Genomic DNA, 15,049 nt, shown 5'->3' with positions numbered 1-15,049 from the left:
CCACAATAATTCTCTTCTTCAAAGTGTGTGACACACTCCTTGGATAAAAACAATCTGAGATCAGTGCGTGACCTGGACACATGTATCAATGGGTGTGGAAAAAAAAATGGAGACCCTAAAGACGTAACTCACAACCCCTTCTTAGTCACCTACTCAACTTAAAAGACCTGCAGTTACTGCAGAACTTAGAAGAATACAGTTTCCCAAGTTCCAGGAGCTCCCTGGAATGCCAATCGCAGCAGACACCACCCCTTATCTTGGAAATATCTTTATCACTTACCCTTGGCAGAATGTTCCACTTGTATGGATACCCCATGGCAATCAGCATGAATATACTAAGGTGGCTGCAGATGGCAAAGGGAGGTTGGTGTGCAGTTTTCACAGCAGTCTGAATCAAAGGCATGTAATGGCAGAGATCTGGTCATCTAGACGTATCCCACCAGTGGTGCCAGATTGTATGAGCTAAGCAGAATAACCGCATGGTAAGTTTGGTGAAACGTGCACTGAGGAGTGTTATATTGAGCTCTGGCAAGAGTCAGGGATAATACAGGAGTGCTTAAAGTTACTGCAACAAGGAACACAAGAGAGCTACTAAGAATGAAAGGCTGGCAAGGAGTAAAACTGCTATATAACAAACAGGCTTTAGTGAGTAAAAATGCTAATTGCATATAGGTGTATTCTAGGTCTGCAAGTATAGAATCCAGAACAAATTGGTAGTAGTCTCCTATTGTACCAAAATATTCTGGGAGCAAGAACTGAAAATAAATTGTTAGGGGGGAGGGGAGGGGGGGGGGGGGGAGGGGGATGTTTAAATTTTAGTGATGACACCAGAGAATGGCGAAGGAGGAGGATATTGTGGAAAGGGAGCAGCCCTTAACTTAATTGGAAGGGTTTGGTAGGTAGGGCCCAAAATGTACTCCTCCCCACTATTATCCTTTGTTACTTTAAGGTGGACTGTTTGAATAGCGGCAAATGAAAGCATTGCACAAATAAGAGTCAAACATAAGAGAATATTGTTGGGAATTATATTTATGAAAGGAGCCCTCACCCTGCTGCAAAAGAATGGTTTTGTATAATAAAGTACTATGATAGTGCCCAGTATCCATGCTATATGTAGAGCAGGTATTACCTCCAGTGGCAAATAAGTGTGCTTCTGCTCCTGTCCCACCTGTAGACACGGAAGATGGGGGTATTTCAGCTGCAAGTTGTACTTCTGCTTAAAGTACTGTGCTACAGTGCACTCCATGGCCTGCCCATTCTCAAGTTGCAATGGGAACCTGAAGGGGGAAAAAAGTCCAAGTATTGTCATTCACTTAAGATATTGGACACATTTTGTAGAAAAAAACAATCCCCCCTATTTGTTCAAGAAATCTATGAATGGCCACCTGCTGATTGTTTACTTCATATACCTTCATTTACTTATGAGTTGGTGACCATAATGGTTATGCTTTTAGCACCAAAAAGCATACTATGTTACATATGAAATTAGTGAAAGTGGAATAAAATAAAAAAAAGAAAAGCATCAAGTAATAGTCCGCTTCAAACCTCCCCTCAAGCCATAATCTGATGAGAAAACTGATCGCTTGTAGAAGCTGGCCCTTTATGTGGTGGTTCAATACAGTGTAAATGTTCTAGGGGGTTCCCCAGGGAGGGGACAGAGCTATGCAATCCTAAAGTGCTCTATTTGGAGGTAGTGGCCGAGCAGCCTTAGACTTAACACAGAAGTGCAGGATATCTACAAATACACACAGTAATCAACAAATGGCACAAATCAGGGAGATCCACACCAATTTATAACAGGCATTTGCAATGCAATGGGTGTCATGTTTGCTCGAGTTAGAGCAATTAGTGTTGTAAATTCCTAACTGGACTTTTCTTGGCACATAAATTGAAAATGAAAAGTAACAGTTGACAGAAGCAAGTCAATGCAAAGCGTTACGGCCACCATGAGCGTAAGCATGAGTTATTGCCTCCCTGTGTTAATGTCTAGAAAGGATTGCAGCTGGGATTAAAGACAAAGCTAAACAGGAGGAGGGGCCATCATACGATGTAACAGGAGAAAGTGTGACATAGTTCGATGGCCAACAATAATGATCACTTGGTGAAATTGCCTGACAGGGAACTTAGCACACAAAGGAAGGGCATTTCACAAAATGCACCAAGAAAAATGAAGCATTTAAGACGAGCACAACAAAGAATGGCTAGCAAGAGTGGGCGTGGGTAAAAGCCCACAGAGAGATTACAACAGGCCAGAGCGCTTCAGCGCTCAACCCTAAAAACAGCAAGAATGTTTAGGCATCAGAGAAAAATCATTCAGGTAAGTATGTTTTTTAAACAGAAGTTCTTTTCACTTTAAAAAAGTGGACACAGAGCAATTTCTGTACTGCAACGTTATCCTGTGGGAGGAAAAACAAGCTCTGCAAACAGGTAGACTACAGCAACTTACAAGACCAATCTCTGGGAGAAAAGGTGATTAGTGGGCAAGGTCCAAGGCAGCATCAGCAGTACACCACCAGCGGCATGTGGGCAACCCAGTGCAGGGTGCAAAACAGCGTTGGGTGCCCAGTACATTCCAATGGAGATCAGCCACTGCGAAAAAGAGGTTGCAAGCTCTGTCCAGGAGGCCAATCAGGTTTAAACAGTGGGGCTCAGGTCTCACGATGCTTGGGTACAGGTAGGCATATTTGGTCCTCTTCTCCACAGCTCAGGGGTGATGGGTGCAGAGGTGTCCTTAGGTGTTGGGTTTTCTTTACTGGAGCAGTTGCTGAGGAGGGGGGACTGCGTGCAGAGGCTGCAGGCATCGTCGGGGAGACTAGGACGGGTGAAACCATGATGGACTTAGACTCTGGATGGCTGGGGAACCTTGTTGGCACCAGTGGTACAACTCGTGTCCGAGTTGGCGGGTGCAGTGGTGTCTTCAGGTGTCAGGTTTTGGCAGTTTGAGGCTACCTTTGGTGTTTGTTGGAGAGCAGGTCCGCTGTTCATGGAAGGTCTTGCCTTTGAGGGCAGGCAGTCCTTCCCAGGTTTCTGGAGTCACAGCTGCAGGACAAGTCGACTTTGGTGCAGATTTCGATGGGGACGCAGACAGGCCAGCAGGGTTGGTCCCAGGTCAGTTGCTTCTTTTCTCTTCTGCTTTCGTGTCTCTTCTGTGTCCTTGGTCTTCTTAGGTTGTCAGGATCTGCTTCTTTGGTGTCAGGGGCTTCCCTAAATATTGAATTTAGGGAGCATTAGGGGTTTGTAGAGCAGTACCTAATCGGCTACTGACACTTGGGGTCATTACACCCTCTGGGAAGTGGGCATAACCCCGTCCCAGAATTCCTAGGTATGCCATCACAAAGAAGGCTACTTCTGAAGTATTGTGTCCACCTCGTAGTAGCCCACCTTAGGGGTGGTACTAGCCTGGAGGTGGCACACCAGCCAGAGTAGATAATTTTCCCACCTGTCCTGTTGCCAAGTAGGCTCTAGACCAGAATTGGGGGTTCTCCTGTGAGTGGAGGCAAATTTGCATTTCAAAGGTGGCAGCCATTTGAGGCTTGCCGCCTTATGAAGGTTTATCGGCAAGTTATCCTGTGGGAGGAGGTGTTAATCCCTCTTCCCGGACAGACGTTTGTTCTGGCGCCCACCTGAGAGCAGAAGGATCTTACCCTAGGGGGGGCAGAACCATGTCTCTGGTGGCAGGTTGGCAGAAACCAGTCAGCAAGCATAACAGAGGCTGGTAGGGTTTCAGGGGGCACCTCTAAGATGCATCCTGAGTGCATGTATTGGTAAATCGAATACTGGCATCAGTGTGGGTTCACCAATACAGGACGTTTGATACCAAACATTCCTATATTCAGTGAAAAACCATCATGTATCTGGGGAACTCATATTGATCAATGTCCAGAACATGCATTTAAAAAGGCTTCCCTGGCCCTTTACTATGTCTGAGAAACGACAAATACATAGCAGGGGCATATCTGCTTTTGCAGAAATGCCCTCACATGTAATGTAATGCACCCTGCCTTAGGGCTGTAAGGCCTGCTGTAGGGGGTGACTTACATATATTGCATGCAGTTTTTTTGGGGGGGGGGGGGGGGGGGGGGGGGGGGGGGGAGAACAGCACACAGGCTGAGTGCCATGTTGTGTTTTCACCAAGACCGCAATGGCAGCCTGTCGTGTGCTTAGTGAGGGGGTCCCTTAGGGTGGCACAATTTATGCTGCAGTCCTCAGGGACCCTCTTTAGCACCTCAGGCCCTAGGTACCACGGGTAACATCTACTAGGGATTTGCAGAGGGAAGTAAAGGATTTGCCAACTGGGGAAACAACTGTACAGTTTAAAGAAAGATCTGGCACTGGGGACCTGGTTAAAAGGAACCCAAAAAGTTGTGTGTGTGTGTGGGGGGGGGGGGGGTAATCATGTCAAAAAGAGGCACTTTCCTACATCGCTGTACGTTTAAATAACAGTCTTTGAATTAAGTTCTTTTAGTTTAGACGCCCAGATTTGTTTTGCATTCCAGAGGCAGACTGGAAACAGACTAACATGCCTCTATATTACTGTAGTCACAGGCAGCACCCCTTCCCTATGAACGGTATAATCTTCCATTCTAATTCAGTTTGGTACCTATGGATTCATGCTGGTGCCAAACATGGACAGCAAACCACACACACACACACAACCTTTGAAAGAACTTTGGAGACAAGACTACTTTAGGCAACAAGTCACACACTGCATCGCAAGTGCCCCTTCAGAAAGGGAGCTCAGTGATGTGTTATCTACAGCATAGTGTAGCATTATCGTATACCGAAGATATCCTTCAACCTTCTATCCATTGCTATTAAATAAAAATACTCACGTCTGGTGGCTGGCAGGACGTCTGGTGACGTTGCAGACTCTGTACTTCCTCTTCATTTGCCCGCAATGTGTCACCTCCACTTTCAGACCTGTAGGATGCCAATGTTATTTAAGTTAGTCTCCAAGGTCGGTAATTAAATTTCTACAGAACGTACACAATATGAAGTTCAAAGGCTTACATTCTGGATGGACAGATCGTTCCTAGTTCAAGGGCATATAAAAAAGTTACAATGAAGCTGGAGAACAGTGGCATTTGCTACAACAGCACTTTGAAATGTGTGATTACCACCACCTATATGTAAAGAATCTCACCTATCAAACCTACGTGCCCTTGTTTTCAAGTTTGGGTGGGTTATACAGTCTCAAGCCAGGAACATAATCAGTTGTAATCTTTTCCATTTACTAGCCAAGTGAGCAACAGGGCAAGTCTTGTGCAATCAAACACCAGGAGGGCATCATACGGACAATGCAGGTATTTCAAGTAGTAGGTGTTCAGACATCTGCCTGCACTTAAATATATTAACAATGACTGTAGGAAGTTGGCTCTGTATGCACCATTTCAAAGTAAGGAATAGTATGCACAGAGTCCAAGGGTTCCCCTTAGAGGTAAGATAGTGGCAAAAAGAGAATACTAATGCTCTATTTTGTGGTAGTGTGGTCGAGCAGTAGGTTTATCAAAGGAGTAGTGTTAAGCATTTGTTGTACACACACAGGCAATAAATGAGGAACACACACTCAGAAAATTTCAGGACAATAGGTTTTTGTATAGAAAAATATATTTTCTTAGTTTATTTTAAGAACCACAGGTTCAAGATTTACATGTAATACTTCAAATGAAAGGTATTGCAGGTAGGTACTTTAGGAACTTTGAATTAGCACAATAGCATATACAGTTTTCTCATAAATCACATATAGCTATTTTAAAACTAGACAGTGCAATTTTCAATAGTTCCTGGGGGGGGGGGGGGGTCAAAGTGGTGCCCAAAACGCATAGGCTTCAATGGAGAAGGGGGTGCCCCGGTTCCAGTCTGCCAGCAGGTAAGTACCCGCGTCTTCGGAGGGCAGACCAGGGGGGTTTTGTAGGGCACCGGGGGGGGGGGGGGACACAAGTCCACACAGAAAGTACACCCTCAGCGGCACAGGGGCGGCCGGGTGCAGTGTGCAAACAAGCATCTGGTTTTCAATAGGTTTCAATGGGAGATCAAGGGGTCTCTTCAGCGGTGCAGGCAGGCAAGGGGGGGCTCCTCGGGGTAGCCACCACCTGGGCAAGGGAGAGGGCCTCCTGGGGGGTCACTCCTGCACTGGAGTTCGGATCCTTCAGGTCCTGGGGGCTGCGGGTGCAGAGTCTTTACCAGGCGTCGGATCTTAGAAGCAGGCAGTCGCGGTCAGGGGGAGCCTCGGGATTCCCTCTGCAGGCGACGCTGTGGGGGCAACTCTGGCTACTCACAGTCTCGCAGTCGCCGGGGAGTCCTCCCTGAAGTGACTGTTCTCCACAAGTCGAGCCGGGGCGTCAGGTGCAGAGTGTCAAGTCTCACGCTTCCGGCGGGAAAAACAAGTTGTTGCAAAGTTGCTTCTTTGTTTCAAAGTTGCAGTCTTTGGTGAACAGAGCCGCTGTCCTTGGGAGTTCGTGGTCCTTCTAGATGCAGGGCAGTCCTCGGAGGCTTCAGAGGTCGCTGGTCCCTGGGGAAAGCGTCGCTGGAGCAGGGTCTTTAGAAGTGGGGAGACAGGCCGGTAGAGCTGGGGCCAAAGCAGTTGGTGTCTCTGTCTTCTCTGCAGGGTTTTTCAGCTTAGCAGTCTTCTTCTTAGGTTGCAGGAATCTGAGTTCCTAGGTTCTGGGGAGCCCCTAAATACTGAATTTAGGGGTGTGTTTAGGTCTGGGGGGGGGTTAGTAGCCAATGGCTACTAGCCCTGAGGGTGGCTACACCCTCTGTGTGATTCCTCCCTGAGGGGGCGGGGGGGACATTCCAATCCCTATTGGGGGAATCCTCCATCTACAAGATGGAGGATTTCTAAAAGTCCGTCACCTCAGGGGCTGTCCTGACTGGCCAGTGACTCCTCCTTGTTTTTCTCCCCTGGACTTGCCGCCAAAAGTGGGGGCGGTGTCCAGGTGGCAGGCATCTCCACTAGCTGGAGTGCCCTGGGGCATTGTAACACGAAGCCTGAGCCTTTGAGGCTCACTGCTAGGTGTTACAGTTCCTGCAAAGGGGGGGGGGGGGTGGGGGGGGGTGGGGGAGGTGTGAAGCACCTCCACCCAGAGCAGGCTTTTGTTTCTGTCCTCAGCACAAAGGCCCTCACCACATGGGGTCAGAAACTCATCTCTCAGCAGCAGGCTGGCTCAGGCCAGTCAGTCCTGCACTGAACAATTGGGTAAAATACAGGGGGCATCTCTAAGAGGCCCTCTGTGTGCATTTTTTTTATAAATCCTACACTGGCATCAGTGTGGGTTTATTATTCTGAGAAGTTTGATACCAAACTTCCCAGTATTCAGTGTAGCCATTATGGAGCTGTGGAGTTAGTTTTTGACAGACTCCCAGACCATATACTCCTATGGCTACCCTGCACTTACAATGTCTAAGGTTTTGCTTAGACACTGTAGGGGCATAGTGCTCATGCACCTATGCCCTCACCTGTGGTATAGTGCACCCTGCCTTAGGGCTGTAAGGCCTGTTAGAGGGGTGACTTACCTATGCCATAGGCAGTGTGAGGCTGGCATGGCACCCTGAGGGGAGTGCCATGTCGACTTAGTCATTTTCTCCCCACCAGCACACACAAGCTGGCAAGCAGTGTGTGCTGAGTGAGGGGTCCCTAGGGTGGCATAAGACATGCTGCAGCCCTTAGAGACCTTCCTTGGCATCAGGGCCCTTGGTACCAGGGGTACCAGTTACAAGGGACTTACCTGGGTGCCAGGGTTGTGCCAATTGTGGAGACAATGGTACATTTTAGGTGAAAGAACACTGGTGCTGGGGCCTGGTTAGCAGGGTCCCAGCACACTTCTCAGTCAAGTCAGCATCAGTATCAGGCAAAAAGTGGGGGCTAATTGCAACAGGGAGCCATTTCCTTACAATGACCAACAGTTTGAGTATTAACACATTGGCCTCAGTGGGGATAGTATTCCTTGTACAATTTTTTTAAAACATATATTTGTAAAACAGTTTCCAAATGTAGGATTCTAAAGCTTTAAATCCCAGCATGTTCCCTAATACGGATCATTAAGGCCATGGAGAGGGGGGTGGCGGTCCTTGAGCTTAGAGCCTGAGCAGGAAGTGCAATTGTGGTTGTAAACTAAGTACTGTGATAAGTTGTAGGTTCAAACTTCTAAATAAATCAGTTGTTCTTGGCCCTCTCTGCAGGTCACCACTAAACATTTTGCCTTCACCCCCCCCCCTTTTTTTTTTAACCTGTTTTTGTTGACTTTTAGGACTGTGCACTCAAATACTGCTAAAGGTCTTGTGCTCTCCTTTAAAAACTGTAAAATTGGCTTACACCCAACTGGCATCTTTATCTACTTATAAGTCCCTAATAAGGTGGTACTACATGAACCCAGTGCATGTAAATTAAATGCTACTGGTGGGTATTCAACACTTATTGTACCACACACTTAATAAGCCTTTTTAATCATTTCAAAGGCCTGCCACAGCAGCCTGCGTGTGCAGTTGTAAACTGCCATTCTGACCTGGCAAAATAAACCTTTTGTCTGGCCATACCCTATCTTTTTAATATATTTAAGTCAGCCCTAGTCTAGGGCCTGAACAGCCCATAAGGCAAGATACATTGTATTTAAACATTAAACATGTACTTTTAACTTTTTATATATCCTGGTAATGAAAGACCCAAATCAGTTTTTCACTACCACAAGGCCTACCACTCTTATAGGATAACACTGAGGTACTTTGACATTAAGTAAGTGAAGATTTTTGTTTTAGGAATAAGTAGCAATGTCATGTCTGGTCTCTAATGAAATAATTAGAGTTGGATTTTAAGTCACAGTTCTGAAAATGCCACTATTAGAAAGTTAGCATTTTCCTGTCCTAACCATTGTGTGCCTGCAGTCTATGCCCTGGGTCACATGACTAGGTGTAGCTGGCCTATTGTCCTCCTAGAGTATCAAAAAAGGACTGGGGTTGTTAGCAGGAGGAGCAATCCTGATCTGATGGGAGGGACGGAGCCGCACCTATCTCACTTATGTAGGAAACCGGACTTCCCTTTGTAGATTCCCCCCCCCCCCCAAACACTTTCTGCCACCATTGAACTGCTAGATGCTGGTTTTCCACTGTGATAGTGCAGTGAAGCCTGTTAACCAGGCTTCAGTATCCGTGTTTTCCCTAAAAACTAAATACTCAATTTTGTACAATTGGCACACATTTTAGCACTCCTGTAGGTCCCTAGTAAATGGGCCCCCTGCTACCTTAGGCATGGGTACTAAAGAGGGTTCCCCCCCAAGGGCTGCAGCATGTATTAGGCCACCCTAAGGAACCCAAAATACAAATTACATGCAGACTGTCAGTGCAGAATCCATGAAATGGTGCAAACCATTGTGAAAACATGACATTGGACACACCCTGTGTGCAATGTCCAAATACTCTGTATATCTTACATGTAAGCCACCGGCACAGCAGGTCTTAGGAACCCCAAGGCAGGGTGTATTAAAATACATGCGAGGCATATCTGCATGAGCAAATATGCCCCTGTGATATATATATATAATGTCACTTACCCAGTGTACATCTGTTCGTGGCATTAGTCGCTGCAGATTCACATGCTGTGCACATCCCGCCATCTGGTGTTGGGCTCGGAGTGTTACAAGTTGTTTTTCTTCGAAGAAGTCTTTTCGAGTCACGAGATCGAGGGACTCCTCATTTCAGCTCCATTCGCGCATGGGCGTTGACTCCATCTTAGATTGTTGTCCCCGCAAAGGGTGAGGTAGGAGTTGTGTATGCTAGTAATAGTGCCCATGCGATGGAGTGAATACGTATGTACATAATGTAGTTTAAAGTAATATATTTACAAATTTACAAATGTTCAAGATCAACTTCTAAACGGCTACAGGCTCCCGGGGAGGCGGATGGGCGCATGTGAATCTGCAGCGACTAATGCCACGAACAGATGTACACTGGGTAAGTGACATTTTCTGTTCGATGGCATGTGTAGCTGCAGGTACACATGCTGTGCATAGACTAGTAAGCAGTTATCTCCCCAAAAGCGGTGGTTCAGCCTGTAGGAGTTGAAGTTGTTTGAAACAACGTTCGTAGTACTGCCTGACCTACTGTGGCTTGTTGTGCCGTTAACACGTCTGCACAGTAGTGTTTGGTGAAGGTATGAGGCGTAGACCATGTAGCTGCCTTACATATTTCGGTCATTGGAATATTTCCTAGAAAGGCCATGGTAGCACCTTTCTTTCTAGTTGAGTGTGCCTTTGGTGTAATAGGCAGTTTGTTTTGCTTTAAGATAACAGGTTTGAATGCATTTAACTATCCATCTAGCAATGCCTCGTTTAGAAATTGGATTTCCTGTATGAGGTTTTTGGAAAGCAACAAATAATTGTTTTGTCTTTCGAATTTGTTTTGTTCTGTCAATGTAGTACATTAATGCTCTTTTGATGTCTAATGTATGTAGTGCTCTTTCCGCTACAGAATCTGGCTGTGGGAAGAACACTGGTAATTCTACCGTTTGATTCAAGTGGATCGGTGATATGACTTTTGGTAAGAATTTAGGATTTGTCCTTAGAACTACTTTATGCTTGTGTATTTGAATAAATGGTTCTTGTATGGTAAATGCTTGAATCTCACTCTTCTCAGAAATGTGATGGCAATTAAAAATGCAACTTTCCATGTTAAGTATTGCATTTCACAAGAGTGCATGGGCTCAAAAGGTGGACCCATGAGTCGTGTTAAGACAATGTTGAGGTTCCATGAAGGAACTGGTGGTGTTCTTGGTGGTATAATTCTCTTTAGGCCTTCCATAAACGCTTTTATGACTGGTATCCTAAATAGTGAAGTTGAGTGCGTAATTTGCAGGTAAGCTGAAATTGCGGTAAGATGTATCTTAATGGAAGAAAAAGATAGCTTTGACTTTTGCAAATGTAGTAAGTATCTTACAATGTCTTTTGCAGATGCGTGTAAGGGCTGAATTTGATTATTATGGCAGCAATAAACAAATCTTTTCCACTTATTTGCATAGCAATGTCTAGTGGTAGGTATTCTGGCTTGTTTTAAAACCTCCATACATTCCTGTGTAAGGTCTAAGTGTCCGAACTCTAGGACTTCAGGAGCCAAATTGCTAGATTCAGCGATGCTGGATTTGGGTGTCTGATCTGCTGTTTGTGTTGCGTTAACAGATCTGGTCTGTTTGGTAGTTTGACATGAGGCACTACTGAGAGGTCTAGTAGTGTTGTGTACCAAGGTTGTCTTGCCCATGTTGGTGCTATTAGTATGAGTGAGTTTGTTTTGACTCAACTTGTTTACTAGATATGGAAGGAGTGGGAGAGGGGGAAAAGCGTAAGCAAATATCCCTGACCAACTCATCCATAACGCATTGCCCTGAGACTGATGTTCTGGGTACCTGGATGCGAAGTTTTGGCATTTTGCGTTTTCCTTTGTTGCAAATAGATCTATTTGTGGTGTTCCCCAACTCTGGAAGTAAGTGTTCAGTATTTGGGGGTGAATCTCCCATTTGTGGATCTGTTGGTGATCCCGAGAGAGATTGTCTGCTAACTGATTCTGAATTCCTGGAATAAATTGTGCTATTAGGCGAATGTGGTTGTGAATCGCCCAATGCCATATTCTCTGTGTTAGGAGACACAACTGTGTTGAGTGTGTGCCTCCTTGTTTAGGTAATACATTGTTGTCATGTTGTCTGTTTTGACAAGAATGGGTTTGTGGCTTATTATGGGTTGAAATGCTTTTAGCGCTAGAAATACTGCCAATAGTTCTAAGTGATTTATGTGAAGTTGTCTTTGCTGATTGTCCCATTGTCCTTGGATCCTGCGTTGATTGAGGTGTGCTCCCCACCCTATCATGGAGGCATCTGTTGTTATTACATATTGTGGCACTGGGTCTTGGAAAGGCCGCCCTTGGTTTAAATTTATACTGTTCCACCATTGAAGCGAGGTGTATGTTTGGCGGTCTATCAACACCAGATCTATAAGTTGACCAGGCCATTGTGATGCTAGGCACTGTTGTAAGGGCTGCAGGTGCAACCTTGAGTTTGGGACAATGGCTATGCATGATGACATCATGCCTAGAAGTTTCATCACCATTTTGACTTGTATTTTTTGTTTTGGATACATGGCCTGTATTACAATTTGAAATGCCTGAACCCTTTGTAGACTTGGAGTGGCAATCCCTTTTGCTGTGTTGATTGTCGCCGCTAAGTATTGCTGTGTTTGACACGGCAGAAGGTGTGACTTTGTGTAGTTGATTGAGAAACCTAGTTTGTGGAGGGTTTCTATGACATACTTTGTGTGTTGTGAACACCGTTCTAGCGTGTTGGTTTTGATTAACCAATCGTCTAGGTACGGGAACACATGTATTTGCTGCCTTCTGATATGTGCAGCTACGACTGCCAGGCACTTTGTCAAGACTCTTGGCGCAGTTGTTATTCCGAATGGCAACACCTTGAATTGGTAATGTACCCCTTGGAATACAAACCTTAAGTACTTTCTGTGTGAAGGATGTATCGGTATATGGAAATATGCATCCTTTAGGTCTAGTGTTGACATGTAGTCTTGTTGTTTGAGCAAGGGGATTACGTCTTGTAATGTCACCATGTGAAAGTCATCTGATTTGATGTAGGTATTTAATGTTCTGAGATCTAATATAGGTCTCAGACTCTTGTCTTTTTGGGGTATGAGAAAGTACAGAGAGTAAACTCCTGTTCCTTTCTGTTGGTTTGGTACTAATTCTATTGCTTCTTTCTGTAGCAATGCCTGAACTTCTAGTCCTAGAAGATCTATATGTTGTTTTGACATATTGTGTGTTTTCGTTGGGACATTTGGAGGGAATTTGAGAAATTCTATGCAATAACCATGCTGGATAATTGCCAGTACCCAAGTGTCTGTTATCTCCTCCCAAAGTTTGTAAAATTTGCTTAGTCTCCCCCCCTACAGGTGTTGTGTTGGGGATGTGTGACTTGGAAGTCACTGCTTGTTTTGAGGAGTTTTGGGGCTCTGGAACTTCCCTCTACTTTTTTGGAACTGTCCCCCTCTATATTGTCCCCGAAAACTTCCTCGCAGATATTGGCTCTGGTAAGTGGGCCTTGTTTGTGAGGTCGTGGGTTCTGTACTTTGCCCTCGAAACCCACCCTCGAAACTGTGTTTTTCGAAATGTGCCTCTGCTCTGTGGGGATTAGAGTGCGCCCATGGCTTTGGCCGTATCAGTGTCTAAGTTTTTCGATATCAGTGTCCACCTCCGGCCCAAACAACTGCTGTCCGTTAAATGGCATATTCAGCACAGCTTGCTTTATTTCTGGTTTAAATCCTGATGTACGCAGCCATGCATGTCTCCTTATTGTCACTGCTGTGTTGATAGTTCTAGCAGCTGTGTCTGCTGCATCAATTGCTGACCGTATCTGATTGTTAGAGATACTCTGTCCTTCTACTACTTGCTGTGCTCTCTTCTGGAACTCCTTGGGCAAATGTTCTATAAAGTGTTGCATTTCGTCCCAATGAGCCCTATCGTATCTGGCCAACAAAGCCTGTGAGTTTGCGATACGCCACTGGTTTGCTGCCTGTGCCACCACCCTTTTGCCTGCTGCGTCGAATTTTCGACTTTCCTTATCTAGAGGTGGTGCATCTCCTGAAGTATGTGAGTTCGCTCTCTTGCGAGCTTGCCCCTACTACAACTGAGTCCGGTGTTAGCTGCTGTGTGATGTACACGGGGTCTGTTGGTGGCGGTTTATATTTTTTCTCCACTCTTGGAGTAATGGCCCTTCCTTTTACAGGCTCTTCAAACACTTGTTTGGAGTGTTTTAGCATTCCGGGTAGCATGGGAAGACTCGGTTACTAGCTGTGTGTTGACGACAGTGTATTAAATAGAAAGTCGTCTTCAATGGGCTCTGCATGCAGGCCGACATTGTGAAATGCAGGTGCCCTTGACACCACCTGTGCGTAGGCTGTACTATCTTCTGGTGGCGACAGTCTAGCTGGGTAACAGTCAGGACTATTATCTGACACTGGCGCATTATAAAGGTCCCATGCGTCAGGGTCATCTTGACTCATCCCTGTATGAGTTGGGGATTGCATCATAGGTGGAGTGGCTACCGGTGATGTTTGCGGCGAGCGTTGTGGAGACGGTGGCGGGCTTACTTGTTTAGCCACCTTTGCCTGTGGCTGTTTGTCTTTGTCCTGGAATGCAAGTTTGCGTTTCATTCTAATAGGAGGGAGAGTGCTGATCTTCCCAGTTTCTTTTTGGATGTGGAGCCTTCTTTGGGTGTAATCTGGCTCTATTGTCTCCAATTCCTGTCCAAATCTAGGTTTTCATTTGTGAGGACAGTCCTTGTTCCTCTGTGTAGGAACTTTATTTCGGTTCCGAGGCCGGATGTTTCGGTATCGAACCTTTGACTACTTTTTTCGGTTCCGAAGATACCTTTTTTGCTTTCGGCGTTGTTGATTCTTGGTGCCGACTCATTTCGGTGCCGCTTTCTCGGTGCCGAACTTGTTCGGAGCCACTATCTCGAGCCAGAGATTGCTGTGTGGCGGTATCTCGACCGGAGTCGGATGACTTAGACACCAGCGTGCCCTTTTTCAGTGCTGATGATTAGTCTCCTATTTTTCAGGTTAAGCCATGGCCTGTTGGCGGTGGCGTCCCCTGGGCTTTTGTGGTCTTTTCGTGAGTTGTGTCTCAACGTCTTACTCACAGTTGTCGGTGTTTCTTCGGGATCGATCTCCTCCGAGTCCGATTCCTGGATGGAGAAGGTTTCTTCCTCCTCCTCGAAACGCCCTTGTCCTGTTGGCGCTGACGCCATCTCCAGTCTTCTTGCTCTTCGGTCTTAGTGTCTTCCTGGACCGAAACGCTCGACAGGCTTCACAAGTATCTTCCTTGTGTTCTGGCGACAAACCCAAGTTACAGACCAGATGCTGATCTGTATATGGATACTCGTTATGGAATTTTTGGGCAGAAGCGGAATGGGGTCCGTTCCATCAGCCTTGGAGACACGTGGCCGGGCCGACCAGGCCCCGACAGGGGATCGAAAAAACCCAGAAGGGCCACCAGAGCTCTTCAA

At 46.0% G+C, this 15,049-nt stretch overlaps 1 protein-coding gene across 6 annotated transcripts in view; it reads right to left on the bottom strand.

The window, feature by feature from the left end:
• AGO4 (argonaute RISC component 4) overlaps nucleotides 1-15,049 on the bottom strand; it is a 421,284-nt gene that overhangs the window by 204,343 nt on the left and 201,892 nt on the right. For all 6 annotated transcript variants that reach the window (XM_069223826.1, XM_069223825.1, XM_069223829.1 and 3 more), the window contains 2 exons: nucleotides 4,833-4,920; nucleotides 1,130-1,277 (listed from right to left, as the gene is read on the bottom strand). In XM_069223826.1, the coding sequence (XP_069079927.1) occupies nucleotides 1,130-1,277; nucleotides 4,833-4,920 (236 nt within the window). The remainder of the gene's footprint in view (nucleotides 1-1,129; nucleotides 1,278-4,832; nucleotides 4,921-15,049) is intronic.

The sequence above is a fragment of the Pleurodeles waltl genome, chromosome 3_1, assembly GCF_031143425.1.
Source record: "Pleurodeles waltl isolate 20211129_DDA chromosome 3_1, aPleWal1.hap1.20221129, whole genome shotgun sequence".
Taxonomy (NCBI): Eukaryota; Metazoa; Chordata; class Amphibia; order Caudata; family Salamandridae; genus Pleurodeles; species Pleurodeles waltl.
This window is presented reverse-complemented; position numbering and strand designations above follow the sequence as displayed.